At 41.5% G+C, this 18,346-nt stretch overlaps 1 protein-coding gene across 1 annotated transcript in view; it reads right to left on the bottom strand.

Moving 5' to 3' along the window:
- LOC140211030 (ninjurin-1-like) overlaps positions 1-18,346 on the bottom strand; it is a 52,342-nt gene that overhangs the window by 17,214 nt on the left and 16,782 nt on the right. The window contains 1 exon segment of the mRNA XM_072280387.1: positions 9,095-9,314. Within this exon segment, the coding sequence (XP_072136488.1) occupies positions 9,095-9,314 (220 nt within the window).

Here is an 18,346-nt window from a genome sequence, read left to right as displayed (position 1 = left end):
GGTTTCCCTTTCCTGAAGTCTACAATCAGTTCCTTGGTCTTATTGACATTGAGTGAGATGTTGTTCTTAATACACCACTCAACCAAGTTTTCAATCTCCCTCCTGTATGCTGATTCATCACCCCATTTTTTTGATACAGATCACAACAGTGGTCTCGTCAGCAAACTTGTATATGGTGTTGGAGCTGTACTTAGCCACACCGTCACAGGGGTAAAGTGAGTAAAGCAGGAGGATAAGCTCACATCCCTGCTGCGCTCCTATACTGATGCAGATTGTGGAGATGCTTTTGCCAATCCGAAATGACTGGGGACTACAAGTGAGGAAATCCAGGATCTAATTGTTCAAGGGGGTATTGAGGCCCAGGTCTTGGAGTTTACTGATTAGTTTTGAGGGGATGATCATGTTAAATGCCAAGCTGCCATTGATAAAGAGCACCCTGAGGTATGCATCTTTGCTGTCCAAATGTTTCAGGGTTGTGTGAAGAGCCAATGAGATAGCATCTCCTGTAGAGTGGTTGCTTTGGTAGGCAAACTGGAGCAGATCCAAGTCATCATTCAGACAGGAGCTGATATAGTCACTGGGCTATAGTCATTTAGACAGATTACCACACTCTTCTTGGGCACTGGTATGGTTGAAGCCTGCTTAAAGGAGGTGGGTACCACACACTGCCAAAGTGAGAAGTTGAAGATATCTGTGGGTACTCCAGGCAGTTGGTCAGCATAGGTCTTCAGTACTCGGCCAGGTACTCCACCCAGACCGGATGCTTTCCTTGGATTCACTCTCTTGAAGGCAGCATGCAAGTCATCTTCAGATACTGAGACAAAAGGATCATCGGTAGACAAGGGGGTGCACAAAGGTTCATCCCTGCTCTGGTGGTCAAAGCGAGCATAGAAGGCATTGAGCTCATCTGGAAGCTCTGCTGTCCCCTATGTCACAAGATTTAGCTTTGTAGAAGGTTATGGCATTCAATCCCTGCCACAGCTGTCGGACATTCCCCGTGATTCCAATCTCGTCTGGAATTTACACTTTGCCTGAGAGATGGCTTTCTGAAGATCATACCTGCACCACTTGTAGCGTTCTTGATCTCCAGACCTGAATGCCTCTGATCTGGCTCTTAGCAGTTCCAGATTTCATTGTTCATCCAGGGTTGGGGAAAACCCTGAACTATTTTGTGGGGACACACTCATCCACAGCTGTTCTAATAAAGTCTGTAACAACCCTGGTGTACTCATTCAGGTCCTCAGATGAGTTCTTGAACACGGCCCAGTCCACTGACTCCAGGCAATCCTGTAACCGTTCCTCTACCTCCTGCGACCAACACTTAGTTATCTTGATCTCTGGAGCCTTGCTTTTTAGGCTGTCTGTATGCAGGTAGCAGGGGTACAGCCAAGTGATCCGAGTTGCCAAAATGCAGTCTCAGGAAAGAACGATAAGCATTCCTTGTCGTAGTGTAGTAGTGGTCTACTGTGTTGGCACCTCTGGTGGACCAGGTTACATCATCATCATCAGGTGCCATGGCCAGTTTGAACTTTGACTGCCATGGCCCACACACTCCTGTTTTGGGTCAAGTGGATCAATTCATTGGTATTCATTTCCAATTCTCTGGCTGCTGTCTCCATCATCATTTGTCTTTGTCTTCCTCTTGCTTTCTTCCCTTCAATCTTTCCCATAATTACTGTGCATTCTAACTCCTCTTTCCTAATCACATGTCCAATGAAGTTACGTTGCCTTTTCATGATCTCATACATTATTTCTCTTTTTGTGTTTGCTCTGTTCATGACATCCTCATTAGATATTTGTTTCATCCATGATGATATTCTTTGCATCCTCCTCAAAAACCACATTTCTGCTGCTACAATTCATTTCCTCATGTTACTAGATATTGTCCAACATTCTGAGCCATATAACATAACTGGATAAATGTAACATTTCAGTACTCTGAGACGGGTTGTCATGCCTAGTTTGGTATTGATCAGTATACTCTTCATTCTCATAAAGGTCTTTTGCCATCCCTATTCTTCTTTTGATGTCCAAGTCGCACGTGCCATCTGAAGTCGCCCAGCTTCCTAAGTAGCAAAAGTTCTTTACTTGTTTTATGTCTTCCCCATTTATTCTCAGCCTGCAGATAGGATTCTCCTTCTTTTTGGATATCACCATACGTTCTGTCTTTTTGCAATTGATAGATAGACCCAGTTTTGCACCTTCTTCAACAATTATATCAATTTAGTTTTGTCGTTCTTCCTCTATACTTGCAATTAACACAGTGTCATCTGTACATCTGAAATTATTGATGTTTTCACCACCAACTTAAACTCCTAAGATGTCTCTTATTTTTTGTAAAATTGTTTCACTGTACACTTTAAATAAATCAGGGGAGAAAACACACCGTTGTCTAACGCCTCTCTTGATTTTCATAAACTGACTCACTTCTCCATCTATTCTTACAGCAGCAGTTTGTTCCCAGTACAGATTTCTGATTAGGCGGAGGTCTCTCGAATCTAGATCTAGAGTTTTTTGTAATATTTCAAATAACTTATTATGCTTCGCTCTATCAAACACTTTTGTGTAGTCAATAAGACAAACAAACAAGATCTTTTTGCACGAATAGCTCATTCTGATAGTATCCCTAACATCAATATTGCGTTTCTTGTACCCTTGTCTTTCACAAAACCACATTGTTATTTGCCTATTTCAGCTTGTATCTTACTTTCAGCTCTTGTCATCAAAATTCTTATAAGTATCTTGGTGATATGACTCATTAAACTTATGGTTCTATGTAATTCACATTCTATTGCTCCAGCTTTCTTAGGAAGAGTGATAAATACTGATTTTTTCATCTCTTCTGGTATTATTCCAGTCTCATAAATGTCATTGATTAAACCAGTAAGTTTTTCAATTCCATAATCTTCAAGGGCAATAATTTGTTCTATTACTAATTCATCAGAACCTGCTGCCTTTCCTTTCTTCATCTCATTTATTGCATTACAAACTTCAGATTTTAAAATACTTGGACCTTCAATGTTTTTCTTAATTTCTAGTTTTTCACCTTGATCGTCTTCAAGCAATTCCTGAATATACTCAGTCCATCTGTTCATAATCTCATCTTTTTTCATGATAATGGTACCGTCCTTTGCTTTCAAACATACACCTGAAGAACAGAGGAGCTTTTTATGAGTGATATTCTTGATTTGTTGATGTAACCTTTTTGGATTAGTAATAGGGGTTCTTTCTATTTGCTCACATTCCTGGTTTAACCATTCTTCTTTGGTTTTTTGACATAAGCTTTTAACTTTTTTATCTAAGAACTTATATTCTATTGGATTTGCTTTCTTCTGTCTCCTTTCTTCCATTAGATTTTTGATTTCATCTGTCATCCATTTATTCTTTGTGCTTTTTTCTTTTTTAGGAATCGCTGACTTTGCTGATTCTACCAAGGCATCCTTTAGAGAGTTAAATTTCATTTCTACATGATTGCTATCACCTTCAACAGATTCTATTTCTAGAATCTATTCCTTACTTCAACTGTAAATTTTTGTCTTAAGTTTTCTTCTTTAATTAATTGCAAGTAGTCAAGGGATTGTTCAGATTACATGCTGGTTATAACTGGGCAGGGTTTTCTCCAAACAGGCCTGGTTAAAGTTGCTGACTATAATTTGAAATTTGTCGGGATGGGCCGTTTTTTGTTTACAGACAGCATCATGATCTCAGAGGATTGACCAAGGTTGAGTGAGTCATCACAACTTAATATTATTACATGCAGCCGTCATCTCCATCTTCACTCTTCTAAAACATTCCTTACCATTTCGGTCACACTCTCACATGCACAATCTTCTCCACCTCTCACCTCACTCCCGTTTGCTTTGCCACGTCCCTGCTGCTGTCTTTTTATCTCCCTTTCTGTTTTTCTCTTTGCACTTTCCTCCCTCTCTCCTTTGCCCTTTTATTCAACGATTCTGCCTCTCTGTTCCCTCTGCCCCACCTCTTCAGCTCTCCATTTGCCTCTTTTGTATGCTTTATGGCATTTTGCCCTCTTTCTCTCTCTTCCTCTGTCTCTCCCCTTGTCCATCTCTCTCCCTTCCTTCCCTTCTCCATGTCTAGAGGGAGGAGCAAGTAGAAAAGTCATGTTTTATGAGGAGAGACACCCAGCAGTAGAGGTCTGCAGTCAGACCAACGGGGAAGGACTTCCATGGAAGTCATCCAGTCAGATGAACAGACTTAAGAGTAGTCAGATGAACCCCACAACAGGGAAACATTTCACTGGAGGGTCTTAGAAAGGTTCTATGAAATGCTAATGGAAGTATGTAGTCTGCCAAATGAGCTGCATGGTGGAATCCTTACCACATTCTTGTGGGAGATGGTGTAGACCCAGGTGAACCTCACCTCTACTTTGGATGTGATTAGTTCTCTCACGCCAAGTAATAGGAAGAGTGCAACACTGTAGCTGAAGGAGCAGGCTTCTGCCTCTATTGAGGCTCGGTCCTCATGCTAAAGAGCTCTGCTATGTAGAAGTGCTGGACAATTTTCTTTTTGTGTATACCGTATGTCAGTAGCTGTGGTCTGTGGTCTGCAACATCTGAAGAAAAGCGGCCAAGAATGAGCATAATTAAGCCTTTGGCTGGACAGCACGCTGGACACACGTGAACTTATTTTTGCAACCATATATACAAGTGAAGAAGATTGTGTGAAAGTTGCATACCATTGCTCTTCTAAGAACTGTCAGCAGGAGCACATATCCTCATGACGCCTGTGCTGAGCTTTTATGTACACCCTGTGACATGGTCCCTAAGGGTGTAGCGCCTGGACCCATCTGATGCTTGTCCGTGTCATCTGAGAAGAGATGTGTTAGATCTAAACATGGGGATCGGAAAATACTTTATGGTTACAGCAAAAAGTTTGAGGAAGTGCTTGAGTTTTCAATGTAAGCAGGATGCAGGGTAAGCTCTCAGAGGGTGAAGTGGTGACCAACAGTCTGATCATGAACACTGATCTAATCTGAGTGTTTTTTTAAGCTTTTGCACCTTCAAAAGGTTCCTCAAATCCAGCTCTTTTGTAAGTGAATGGTAACTGTTATTTTTCAGAGGAGCATAGTTTTTACTTCTATGGAAATTGAAATTGGGATTGGAATAGGAATAGGTTTATTATGTCACATGTACCGATGCACAGCGCAACAGTCACCTTGCATACTATTCATTGGAATTGCAAGTTCAAAGTAAATTTATTATTTACATACACATATGTCACCACATGCAAACGTGAGATTGAAGTTCTTGCATACGCAGTAAATCTAAGAAACATGATAGAATCAGTGAAAGACCATGCCCAACAGGATGGACAAACAACCAATGTGCAAAAGGCAATAAACTGTGTAAATACAAAAAGAAAGAAATAATAATAATAAATAAATAAGCCAAAAAAAATCAAGAACATGAGATGAAGAATCCTTCAAAGTGAGACTATGGTTGTTGGGAACAGTTCAGTGATGGAGCAAGTGAAGTTGTATTAAGGTACCACAACTGGTTCAAGAGCCTGATGGTTGAGGGGTAATAACTCTTCCTGAACCTGGTGCTGTGTGTCCTGAAGCTCCTGTACCTTCTTCCTGAAAAGAGAGCATGGCCTGAGTAGTGGGGGGTCTTTGATGATGATCGCTGCTTTCCTGCACCGTGCTCCATGTAGGTGTTGGGTGGGTTTTATCCATGATGAGCTCAGGCATACCCACTTGTAGGATTTTCCATTAAAGGGCATTGGTGTTTCTATTCCAGGTCTTGTTGCAACCAGTCAATATACTCTCCACCACACATTTATAGAAGTTTCTCAAAATTGTAGATGTCACGCCAAATTTACAAACTTCTAACGAAGTAGAGGCGCTACTGTGCTTTCTTTATAATTGCTGGGCCCAGGACAGATATTCTGAAATTATTATTTCAGGGTTTATTATTTATTATTTTCACATTTCTTGTCACATGCCAAGGTACAATGAAAAGCTAATCTTGCACACTGTTCATAGATCAACTCATTACGCAGTGCACTGAGGTAGTATGAAGTAAAACCATACTGTAACAGAGCACAGAAGAAAGAGTAATAGCTACTGAGCAAGTGCAGCGCAGGTAGACAATAAGGTATGAGATGCACATGTGGCTGTCAGCGATGGAGCTATCCTCTGCAGGTTTTGACTATTTATATATAAAAGTTTATTCAAATATTGCATTATTACAGCCATGCACTATTGTACAATAATCAGGACTTCATAAAACACACTATTTACAGTTTAAAATCAAATATGACTTTAACGGTCCACAACAACCTTGTCCACACCCCCCATTATATCTGGACTCCTATCACCCAGTGGCACTCACGTCTACTATGACAAAATGCTTTAAGAGGTTGGTCATGGCTAGAATCAACTCCTGCTTAAGCAAGGGCCTGGACCTGCTGCAATTTGCCTATCGACACTAAAGGTCTACAGCAGCTGCACTGGCTCTCTACGTGGCCTTGGATCACAATAGTAATACCTACCTTGGGCTGCCGTTTATTGATTACAGGCTAGCGTTCACCGCAATCAAAACCTGGGCCTTTGTACTTCCCTCCTTGACTTCCTCACCAGGAGACCACAGTCAGTGTGGATGGGAAATAACATCTCCTCCTCGCTGACAATCAACACTGGTGTACCTCAAGGACGCGTGCCCAGCCCACTGGTCTACTTTCGTTTGATGACTGTGTGGCTAAAGGCACAGCTCAAATGCCATCAATAAATTTGTAGATGACTCAACTACAGTTGACAGAATTTCAGACGGTGACAAGGAAGGATTCAGGAGCAAGATAGATCAGTTGGTTGAATGGTTTTGCGGCAACAAGCGTTCTCTCAACATCAGTAAGACCAATGGACTGATTGGGGGCCTCAGGAAGGGGAAGTTGAGGGAACATACAACAGTCCTCATCGAAGGATCGGAAGTGGAAAGGATGAGCAGTTTCAAGTTCTTGGGTGTCAACATCTCTGAGGATCTATGCTGGGCCCAACATATTGATGCAATTACAAACAAGGCCATATTGCATTACGAGTTTGAGGAGATTGGGTATGTCATCAAAGACTCTCACAAATTTCTACAGATGTACTGTGGAGAGCATTCTAACTGGTTGCATCTCCATCTGGTATGGAGGGGGTACTGTATAGGATTGAAAAAAGCTGCAGAAGGTTGTAAACTCAGCCAGCTTCATCATTGGCACTAACCTCACCAACATCCAGAACACATTCAAAAAAGCTGCATCCATCATTAAGGACCGCCATCACCCAGGACATGCCCTCTTCTCATTGCCACCATCAAGGATGAGGTACAGGAGCCTGAAAACACACTCAAAGTTTCAGGAACAGCTTCTTTCCCTCTATCAACAGATTTCAAAATGGACAATAAAACCACCAACACTACCTCAGTATTTTTCTCTCTTCTTGCACTACCTATTTATCTTTTAATATATAGTTCTTATTGTAACTTAGTGTTTACCATTACGTATTGCAATGTACTATGCACAATTTTCTATGCACTTTTTCAATCTTATTGATAGCTTTCCTATAGCTACTGTAGGTGACCAGAACTGCACACAATACTACAAATTAGGGCTCACCAACATCTTATACAATTTCAACAAAGCATCCCAACACCTGTGCTCAATACTTCGATTTATGAAGTTCAATATACCAAAAGCTTTATTTACAACCCTGTTTAGCTGTGACACCACTTTCAAGAAAGTATGGGTCTGTATTCCCAGAACCCTCCGCTCTACTGCACTTCTCAGTGCCTACCGATCACCATGTAAACCCTACCCGTGTTTGTCCTCCCAAAGTGCAACACTTCTCACTTGTCTGCATTAAACTCCATCTGCCATTTTTCAGCCCATTTTCCCAGCTGGTTGATTCCGCTGCAAGCTTTGATAGTCTTCCTCACTGTCTACAATGCTCTCAAATCGTGGTGTCATCCACAAATTTGTTGATCCAGTTTATGACAAATTTTCAATATAATTTATTCACCGCATAATACCCCAAAATTATTTGGTAATAATATGCTGTTGATTAATATATAAGCATTTGAAAATACGTGACAAGTTTTGCTTACATAGAAACATAGAAAATAGGTGCAGGAGTAGGCCATTCGGCCCCTCGAGCCTGCACCGCCATTCAGTATGATCATGGCTGATCATCCAACTCAGAACCCTGTACCAGCCTTCCCTCCATACCCCCTGATCCCTTTAGCCACAAGGGCCATATCTAACTCCCTCTTAAATATAGCCAATGAACTGGCCTCAACTATTTCCTGTGGCAGAGAATTCCACAGATTCACCACTCTCTGTGTAAAGAAGTTTTTCCTAATCTCGGTCCTAAAAGGCTTCCCCTTTATCCTCAAACTGTGACCCCTCGTTCTGGACTTCCCCAACATCAGGAACAATCTTCCTGTATCTAGCCTGTCCAATCCCTTTAGGATTTTATATATTTCAATCAGATCCCCCCTCAATCTTCTAAATTCCAACGAGTATAAGTCTAGTTCATCCAGTCTTTCATCATATGAAAGTCCTGCCATCCCAGGAATCAATCTGGTGAACCTTCTTTGTACTCCCTCTATGACAAGGATGTCTTTCCTCAGATTAGGGGACCAAAACTGCACACAATACTCCAGGTATGGTCTCACCAAGGCCTTATACAACTGCAGTAGTACCTCCCTGCTCCTGTACTCGAATCCTCTTGCTATAAATGCCAGGATACCATTCGCCTTTTTCACCGCCTGCTGTACCTGCATGTCCACTTTCAATGACTGGTGTATAATGACACCCAGGTCTCATTGCACCTCCCCTTTTCCTAATCGGCCACCATTCAGATAATAATCTGTTTTCCTGTTTTTGCCACCAAAGTGGATAACTTCACATTTATCCACATTAAATTGCATCTGCCATGAATTTGCCCACTCACCTAACCTAATTCTCTTACAAATTCTCTTCCATAATTACCCCAATATATTGTTAATTTTTACATCAGGGATTCATGTGGTGTACGAATAACAGACAGTTGTTCAACATGTAATTATCTGAAAGTAATTCAGCATTAACTTACCAATGAATATTAATAAGATGCCCACCACAACTTGAAATACCAGTGAAATTCCAATGAGAATGATGAGAGGCACATAATAACTGAAGCTGGTTCCTTGATCTACTACTGCTTTGAGCTGAGATGCATTTGCCATTAGTAGTGCGACATCCAGCATGCTTTCTGCTGCACTCTTCTTGTTGGCATAATTATTGAAATTGATGGCTCTTCTGCCGCTTGTACGCTGTTTTGTGAGGTAAATATGGTGAGAATAGAGTGAGTTTCATGGCACTGATAAAGCTGAAGATTCACCTTGTTTAATCATTATTCTTAAAAGATCTGACTGTTGCTGACTCTAAAAGGCTGGTTAATGTTTTTCTAATGTTAGCATCATCCATCAAATCGTGATTCAGACTGGTGTACTGGGTACTGAGGATGGTTGTACAGCTGTAACTTATTCCAACAAAATATCCGTGTATATTTTTCTCTCTCACTCCACTCTACTTTCTGCAGGGATTACTCTCTCTCCTTGTCCCTCCCGACCGATCTCCCTCCTGGCACTTACCCTTGCAAGCATGTCAAGTGCTGCACCTGCCCTTATGGTTTCTCCTTCACCACCACTCAGGGCCCGAGAAAGTTCTTCTAGGTGAGGCGGTGCTTCACCTGTGAACCTGTCGGCCTCATTGATCGTGCCCCGTGCGCCCGGTGTGGCCCCCTCTACATCGCTGAGACATGGAACTAACTGGGGAACTGCTTCCCTGAGTCCGTCGCCACAGCCAGGATCTCCTAGTGACCACCCATTTCCAATTCTCACAGTGGGCTGAGTCAATGTTCTGTCGATAATGAGCACCTTTACATTTCACTTCCAGCTTTTGGAGACATACTCCTGATAGTCTGAAAAAAGATTTGTCAGATGATGCATACACGAAGAAAGCCAGTGTATCAGATTTCAAAATGAAAGGAATCTCGACCAATATCATAGCTCACAGTAGAGTGTTTCATGAGGAAATGTCTTGTGTGATGTGGCAATGAGCCATAAAAATTGGACCAAGGTGATTTTATTCGTGGTGGGAGGGGTACTATAGCTGGCATAAGACTCCTGAGTTAAAGACTGGAAATAATTTACTCAGTCTTCCTGTTTGATCACCATCCAGTGAGTAATGCCAAGAAGTATACACGTGGGAGTTTACAGTATTCCTTAAAATGAACCTACAAGGTATTAAATCAGGCTCTGAATTTTAACTGGTCTTCAACCTGGAGTTTGATGTTTTCTTAATTTGCAAAACCACTGAGTTATTACATGTGTAACCCATTGACAACCATTTTCCTAATCAGCAGTTCGCATTTAATTTTGGCAACATTCCTATTACCACACCGTAAAAACAAATATGGTATATCCATCATAAACACAAGAGATACAGCAGATGCTGGAAATCTCAAGAAACGCACGAAAAATGCTGGAGGAATTTAGCGACATTTTGGGCCGAGACTCTTCATCAAGAGCAAGCAGTCAGTGTAGGGTCTCTCTGTGGCCATACCCCTTTGAATACTACTGGGGGTGCAGCAGACCAGGGGCACTGTGGCCGGCTATGAAGCTCAGCAGGAAAGGGTAAAGTCAAGCAGAATGGCAGGAGACTTGGTATTGAGGACACAACAGGTATAGCACAACGGATTCTGTGGCCGTGAAAGAGATGCCAGGGTGGTGTGTTGCCTCCCAGGTGCTAAGCCCCAGGATGTCTCAGATCAGCTGCGGAAGATTCTCAAGGGGGAGGGTGAGCAGCCAGAGGTCGTAGTGTACATTGGCACCAGTGATACAGGTAGAGAGGGGGAAGTGGTCCTGTGGAGTGAGTTTAGGAAGTTAGGGAAGAGGCTGAAGAGCAGGACCTCTATGTCAGGGCAGAGACAAGATGACAGTACAGATGAGTGAGCGGCTGAGTGAGTGGCCACAGAGGGCAAGGTTTCAGATTTCTGGATCATTGGGTTCTCTTCTGGGAAGATACTATATGTAAGAAAAGGACAGGTTTCGCCTGAAGCTGAGGGGAACCAATATCCTGTGGTCGAGTTTGCTAGAGTTGTTGGGGAGGGTTTAAACTAATTTGGCAGGAAGATAGGAAATGGAGTGATAGGGCTGATGATATAAGTGGTATATAAATAGATGTATTGTGCACTGAGGCTGTGAGGAAGGACAGGCAGATGAAAGGGCAAAATTGCAGTCAGTGGGATGAAGTGAAGTGCAACATGGGGGAAAAATTGAAAAGGATGACGAATACAGGACTGAAAGTGTTTTATTTGAATGCATGTAGTATACGGAATAAAGTGGACGATCTTCTAATACAGTTAGAGATTGGCAAGTATGATGTTGTGGGCATCACTGACACGTGACTTAAATAAGATCACTGTTTGGAGCTTAACATCCAAGGATACACTCTGCAACAAAACGGGAACCTCTGTTGGTAAAAAAATGAAATCAAATCCTTAGACAGAGGTGACATTGGATCAGAAGATGTAAATCCTTATGGGTAGTTAAGAAAATACAAGGGTAAAACGACCCTGATGGGAGTTACGTAGGCCCCCAAACAGTAGCCAGGATGTGGGATATAAATTTCAATGAGTAATAGAAAAGCCATATAATAAGGGCAATGCTATGATAGTCATGGGGGATTTCAATATGCAGTTAGATTGGGAAAATCAGGTTGATGCTGGATCCCAAGAGAGGGTATTTGTGGAATGCCTACGAGATGGTCTTTTAGGGCAGCTTGTGGTTCAGCCCACTCAGGGAAAGGAAATTCTGGTTTGGGGGTTGTGTAATGAATCAGATTTAATTAAGGAGTTTAAGGAAAAGGAAACCTCGGGAGAGAGTGATCACAATATGAAAGAATTCACCCTGCCGTTTAAGAGGGAGAAGATGAAGACAGATATATCAGTATAACAGTGGAGTAAAGGGAATTGCAGAGGCATGAGAGAGAAGCTGGAGTTTCTGGGGACAATTTGGAAGGTGCAGGATAGATACAAAGATGAAGAAGTATTCTAAAGGGAGGATGACAAAGAAAGACAGACAGCATAAAAGCATACAATATAGCAAAAATTAGTGGGAAGTTAAAGAATTGAGAAGCTTTTAAAAACCAGTGGAATGCAACTAAAAAATCTTAAGGAGTGAAAAGATGAAATAGAAGCCAATAATATCAAAAATGATACCAAAAATTTCTTCAGATATGTAAAGAGAAAAGAGAGGTGAGAGTGGATATTAGACAGTTGAAAAATGATGCTGGAAAGGCAGTAATGGAGGGCAAAGAAAAGGCGGAGGAACTGAGTAAATATTTTGTGTCAGTCTTCACCGTGGAAGACGTTAGCGGTATGCCAGAAATTTGAAAATGTCAAGGGGCAGAAGTGAGTGTAGTTGCTATTATTAAAGAAAAGGTGTTTGAGAAGTTGAAAGGTCCGAAGGTAGATAAGTCACCTGGATAAGATGGTGTACACCCCATCATTCAGAAAGAGGTGGCTGAAGAGATTGTGGAGATAATAGTAATGATCTTTCCAGGATCACTAGATTCTGGAATGGTTCCAGAGGACCAGAAAATTGCAAATTTCACTCCACTGTTTAAGAACGATGGGAGGCAGAAGAAATGGAATTATAGGCCAGTTAGCCTGATTTCAATGGTTAGGAAGATATTGGAGGGCATTATTAAGGATGAGGTTTCAAGTTATTTGGAGGCGCATGATAAAGGAGGCCAAAATCAGCATAGTTTTCTTAAGGAGAAATCTTCCCTGACAAATCTGTTGGAATTCTTTAAGCAAATAACAGGCAGGATAGACAAGGAGACTCAGTGGGTGCTGAGATTTTCAGAAAACCTTTGACAAGGTGCCATAATGAGGCTGCTTAACAAGCTAAGACCCCATGATATTACAGGAATGATACTAGCGTTGATAGAAGATTGGCTGACCTGCAGGAGGCAAAGATGGGGAATGAAGGAGTCCTATTGCTGGTGACTAGTGGTGTTCTGCAGGGATCGGTGTTGGGATCGCTTGTATGTCAACGATTCGGATGATGGAATTGATGAGTTTATGGTCAAGTTTGCGGATGATACAAAGGTAGGTGGAGGGGCAGGTGGTGTTGAGGAAGCAGGCAATCTGCAGAAGGAATTGGACAGATTGGGAGAATAGGCAAAGGAGTGGCAGATGGAATATGGCAAAGGGAAATGTATGGTCATGCACTTCGGTAGAAGAAATAAAAGGTATAGACTATGTTCTATACAAGGAGAAAATTCAAAAATCAGAGTTGCAAAGGGACATTACAAGTAACAAGCAAACTGCTGAAAGAACTCAGAGGGGAAAGAAAGTATCTATGTGATTGTTGACGTTTTGGGTCAAAACCCTCTGCTAAAGGGTTTCAACCCAAAATAGCAACAATTCCTTTCCGCCCACAGATGCTCATTGATCTGATGAGTTCTTCCAGCAGATTGTGTGCTGCTCCAGATTCCAGCATCTGCAGTGTCTTGTGTCTACACGACGAATAAATGTTACAAGGCATAAGAATGTATAGTAAAGACAATATTTGGTATGTTTGGTGGATGTAAACTCTGAGGTAATTTCAGAAATATGCTCCCAGTTACTGTTAAAGAAATTGCCAAAATTTACTGTTTTTACTAATGCTATCATGAAGTCTTTAAGTATTTAGAAGAACTACCTTCCATTTTCCAGAAGAGAAATGAGTTCTATTACAAATACCCTGAAATTATTTCTACCTTTGTCATACTCAACATTTCATTAAGTACAGCACAGTGCTACCTAGATTTATTTAAAATATATGTGAATACACTCAGTGGTTGTTTAATTAGGTAAGTCCTGTACCTAATGAAACGGCTACTGAGTGTACAATTGTGGTCTTCTGCTGCAGTAGCCCATCTACTTCAAGGTTTGATTTGTTGTGCATTCAGATGCTCCTCTGCACATCACTGTTGTATTGTCTAGTTATTTGAGTTACTGTCATCTTCCTGTCAGCTTGAACCAGTCTGGCCATTCTTCTTTGCTCTCTCTCATTAACGCTGTGTTTTCACTCACAGAAGTGTGGCTCACTGGATTTTTTTTTGTTTTTCCACACTATTCTCTGTAAATTCTGGAGATGGTTGTGTGTGAAAATCCCAAGAGATCAGCAGTTTCTGAGATACTCAAACCACCCTATCTGGCACCAACAATCATTCCATGGTCAAAATCACTTAGATCACATTTCTTACCCATTCTGATGTTTGGTCTGAGCAACAACTGAACCTCTTGACCATGTCTGCTTTTATGCATTGAGTTGTTGCCACATATATTTCTTGACTGTGTCTCCATGTTCTTAAGTGTTGCTGCCACAGGATTGGCTAATTAGATATTTGCACTATTGAGCAGGTGTACAGGTGTACATAATAAAGTGACCACTGAGTGGATATGTACCTTGATTATGCTTTTACCTGATGGCAGAGACATCCCAACAAGTCCATCTTCCTACTGAACATAACCTGTGGAATGGTAACTTGCATTGACTCTATCCCTTAATACAGCATATTGATCATTTAATGTTGCAATTTAATAAAATAGAATAAGCAAGTCTTGTTGCTATATGTTTGATCCAATCTTTGATGAAGGGTATTACAGAAGAATTACTTCTTTTGAAGTGCTTGGGATGCATTCATTCATGAATAACCATTTCTCAGGTTGTGCATTTTAACTGCAACCACACTGAAACATTTTAAAATACACTTTAAGTCATTGTAATTTGGATTATAAATGAAGAAGACATCTTTTGAAATAACAGGTCATTTTTTTTTTAGATAAGTAGGCACAGCAATAAAGCCAAAGCCAAATACTTGGCGTCAAACTAAGCAAAATAAAACCTGGGTAACTCGTTTGCCATTTGAATTGTACAATCTGACTGAATTTTAAGACACAAATAATTTTATAAAGCAGTTCTTATAAGTCTGAATTTACAAACTACATTTGTTAATAAGGCAGCAATAACAACAACATCTGGCATCTATATGGCACCTTTAATGTGATTATAAAGCACAAAGTACTTCACAAGAGTTGTACAGGAGAAAATTTCTCATTAAATAAAACGAAATGTTAGGACAGACAGCAAAAAAAAAAGTTTCAAAGTTTGTGCTAAATGAGAAGAGGGACAGACTGTCAAAGCTGAACTATGGCAGATCGCTCGAGCTTCCATAAAACTGGGGCTGGGTTGACTCTAATTCATTTTCCCCTCTGCTGCCGGAGTAAAGCCACACCAGACAGCACAGGGAAACCTGCAATGGGATTGTGAAATGTGATCAGTCTCTGGCCTGCTGTGGTACACTGGTAATAGTTCTTCTCCTCTTGCCTGACGAACGAGTTGGGTGGACAGTTGCCATTGCACTTGGTCCAATTCAATTCAATGATCACCAGTTGAAGTGAGCATTCACTTCTTCAAGGAGAGATGCATATTATTCACAGCAAATGGTGGAAATTCTACAAATTTGGAAATTTTGAAACAAGTCATAATAGAGCACAGACAGGAAACGGCATCCGGCCTTTCCACAAGAGAATTTCAGAAATCCAGGAATACTTCCAAACCTTGGATAATACTTAATAAATGACTCCAACATGGTCTGATGCCGCTTTTTAAAGGCGACATCTTTATCCGAACAAGTTGGCAGCACATCCAGTCACAGCAGTCACTCCAGCTCCAACTAATGGTGTAATTGTTCACCCTTTACGGATTTCTAATGATCGCAAGGCACTGCTGGATATTGAAAACACCAACATACTGCAAATCTACCTCACAAGTGGTCACAATCTGCAGCAAGGGATCAGTGCATTCTGTGTCGCCGCCTTCGACGGAAGCAGTTCACAAGGAAACAGTAGCACGGTAAGTGCGCTGGTATTTGTGCATGACCAAAGGCGAGACCTTGCAGACCCTGCAGACCAGCTCTCCCATTGACTCTGCTTTCAAACGTTTAACCACTAGAAAATAAACTTGTTTACCTGTGCCTGAGACTGAATCAGTGTGAAATGAAGGACTGCTGCGCACTCACTCTGACGGAAATGTGGCTCCAGGACACCATCCCTGAAGCAGCTGTCCAGCTAGAAGGTTTCGTCCCTTTTCGAGCCAACAGAATTCCCATGAACTGGTGTGTGAACACTTTGGTAGTGACAACCCACTGTTCGCCTCTGGTAGAATTCTTAATGGTCAAGTACTTTCTATGCACCGAGGGAGTTCACTGTTATCGTGATTGTGGTTGTATACATCCCCCGTGCTATAATGCTGGGAAAGTGCAGCATGAGCTCTACGGTGCTAACAGTGATGCACTCCAATAGTTTTCTACATTGTTGCTGGCTACTTCAACCATATTAACTTAAAAACAGTCCTGCTTAAATTCTAACAGCACGTTGACTTCGCTACCAGGAGTGAGAACACATTAGACCTGGTTTATACCAACATCCAGCTGTATCCCTGTCTGGTACAGATCACTGGGGCCTCATTCCACCAACCAGAGATATTTATCAGGAGCACTACCTACACAGGACCCTTATCATTGTCAATGATCCCTCTTAACTGTCCAACAATCTCTTTGACGCCCTACCCCCCCCCCCCACCATCAGGCAGGTGGTACCATCAGGACAAGAACTTTTAGAATGGGGAACACCTTCATTCCCCAGGCCATAGGACTACTGAACTCCCCGGCACCACCCAGGTCTCAACACATATGAAGCCACAGTAGCGTTATGCTGTTTACTTTTTAACCTGTGTTATAAATGCCCCTTATTACTTGTTACGTGTTTATAACTTTATATGTTAACAACGTGCCTGGCTCAATGCAATGACTCTGTTCTGAGCAGACGGGAGTTCACTGTCAGGAAAGTTCAAAGGAAGTGGAATCTCCGTGTACATAAGCAAAAGGATGATGCACAAACTCATCTGTAGTTACGATGAAATGCTGGCCATATGACCTGCTCAGGGAGTTTACTGTTGCGTTCATCACCACTGTCTACATCTCCCTGAGCGCCAAGGACATACTGGGAGACCTTTACATTATCATCAGCTCTCTACAAAACAAGCATCCGGACAGTCAGCTTCAACTATGTTAATCTGCAGGACATTTTAGCTAAATCCTGCCAACACATCATCATGGCTACTGAAGAAACAAACAGACTGGACTGTGTTTATACAAACTGACACTGTACTTACCAAGCCACATCTTCATAATGTTAGTCCTAACTTACTAACCACTGCTAAAAATGGAGAAACCAGTTAAGAGGGCCATTACATGGCCTAATAAGGCAATCTCCATGATTCATGCCTGTTTTACTGGATGAACTGGCAGATGTTCAAGGAGACCGCTACAAACGGAGAAGACCCAGACTTCGAGGAATATGCCTCATCTGTCATCGACTATATCAGTACGTATGTGGATGATGTTGGTAACTTCAAGAACGACCATCTCACAGGCCAATTAAAGCCCGGGCTGACCAGCAAGGGCACTGCTGACTCATTAAGGAAAACGGTGTCGATTGTACCAATCATGTCCCCCTCCCTGATATGTTAAGCAACTTCTATGTAAACTTTGAAAACAAATTTCAAAAACTTCATATCCAGAATCATCTGTGCATTGATAGCAACACACATTTCCAGCACCTGCTGTCTTTTCCTGTCCCTGAATTGATAGAAGGTCTTTCCTTGCACAGGTGAATGAAAAATGCACATGGTTCTCTGGGTGTGGTTTCACTAGAACTTGTATAGTTGTGGTAGCACCTTCTAGGTTTTATTCTCCAACCGCCTTCAGCCAACATTCCGTGAGCCTTCCCAATTACAGTGTACACTTGAACACTACTTTTGTGTGTATTACATGCAAGGTGCACATGAACCCCACTGTGCTGCAGCTATCTGCAATTTTTCTTCATTTAATAATATTTTAACATTTTCCTCCCAAAGTGAAAAACATCACGTTTTTTCACATTGTACTTCATTTGACAACATTGTACCCTCAAACTTATCACTATCTCTCAGTAAACTGCTTGCATCATCCTTACTTCAACTTCTCTATGATTTTAGTATCACCTAGTTACAATGAGTTTACTTGTTCCCTTTAAATCTTTGGTATATTTTGCAAAGGATGGTGGTCTAGCACCGATCCCTGTGGTACCCCTGGTTACTTGCTGGACAATGAAATGAGCCTCTTAACCCTGCTATATGTTTCTTCAACTAATTTTTAATTCATACTAAAGTATTACCTCCAGCTTATGAGCTCTCAAGGAGTAACA

This window comes from Mobula birostris, chromosome 16, assembly GCF_030028105.1.
Source record: "Mobula birostris isolate sMobBir1 chromosome 16, sMobBir1.hap1, whole genome shotgun sequence".
NCBI lineage: Eukaryota > Metazoa > Chordata > Chondrichthyes > Myliobatiformes > Myliobatidae > Mobula > Mobula birostris.
This window is presented reverse-complemented; position numbering and strand designations above follow the sequence as displayed.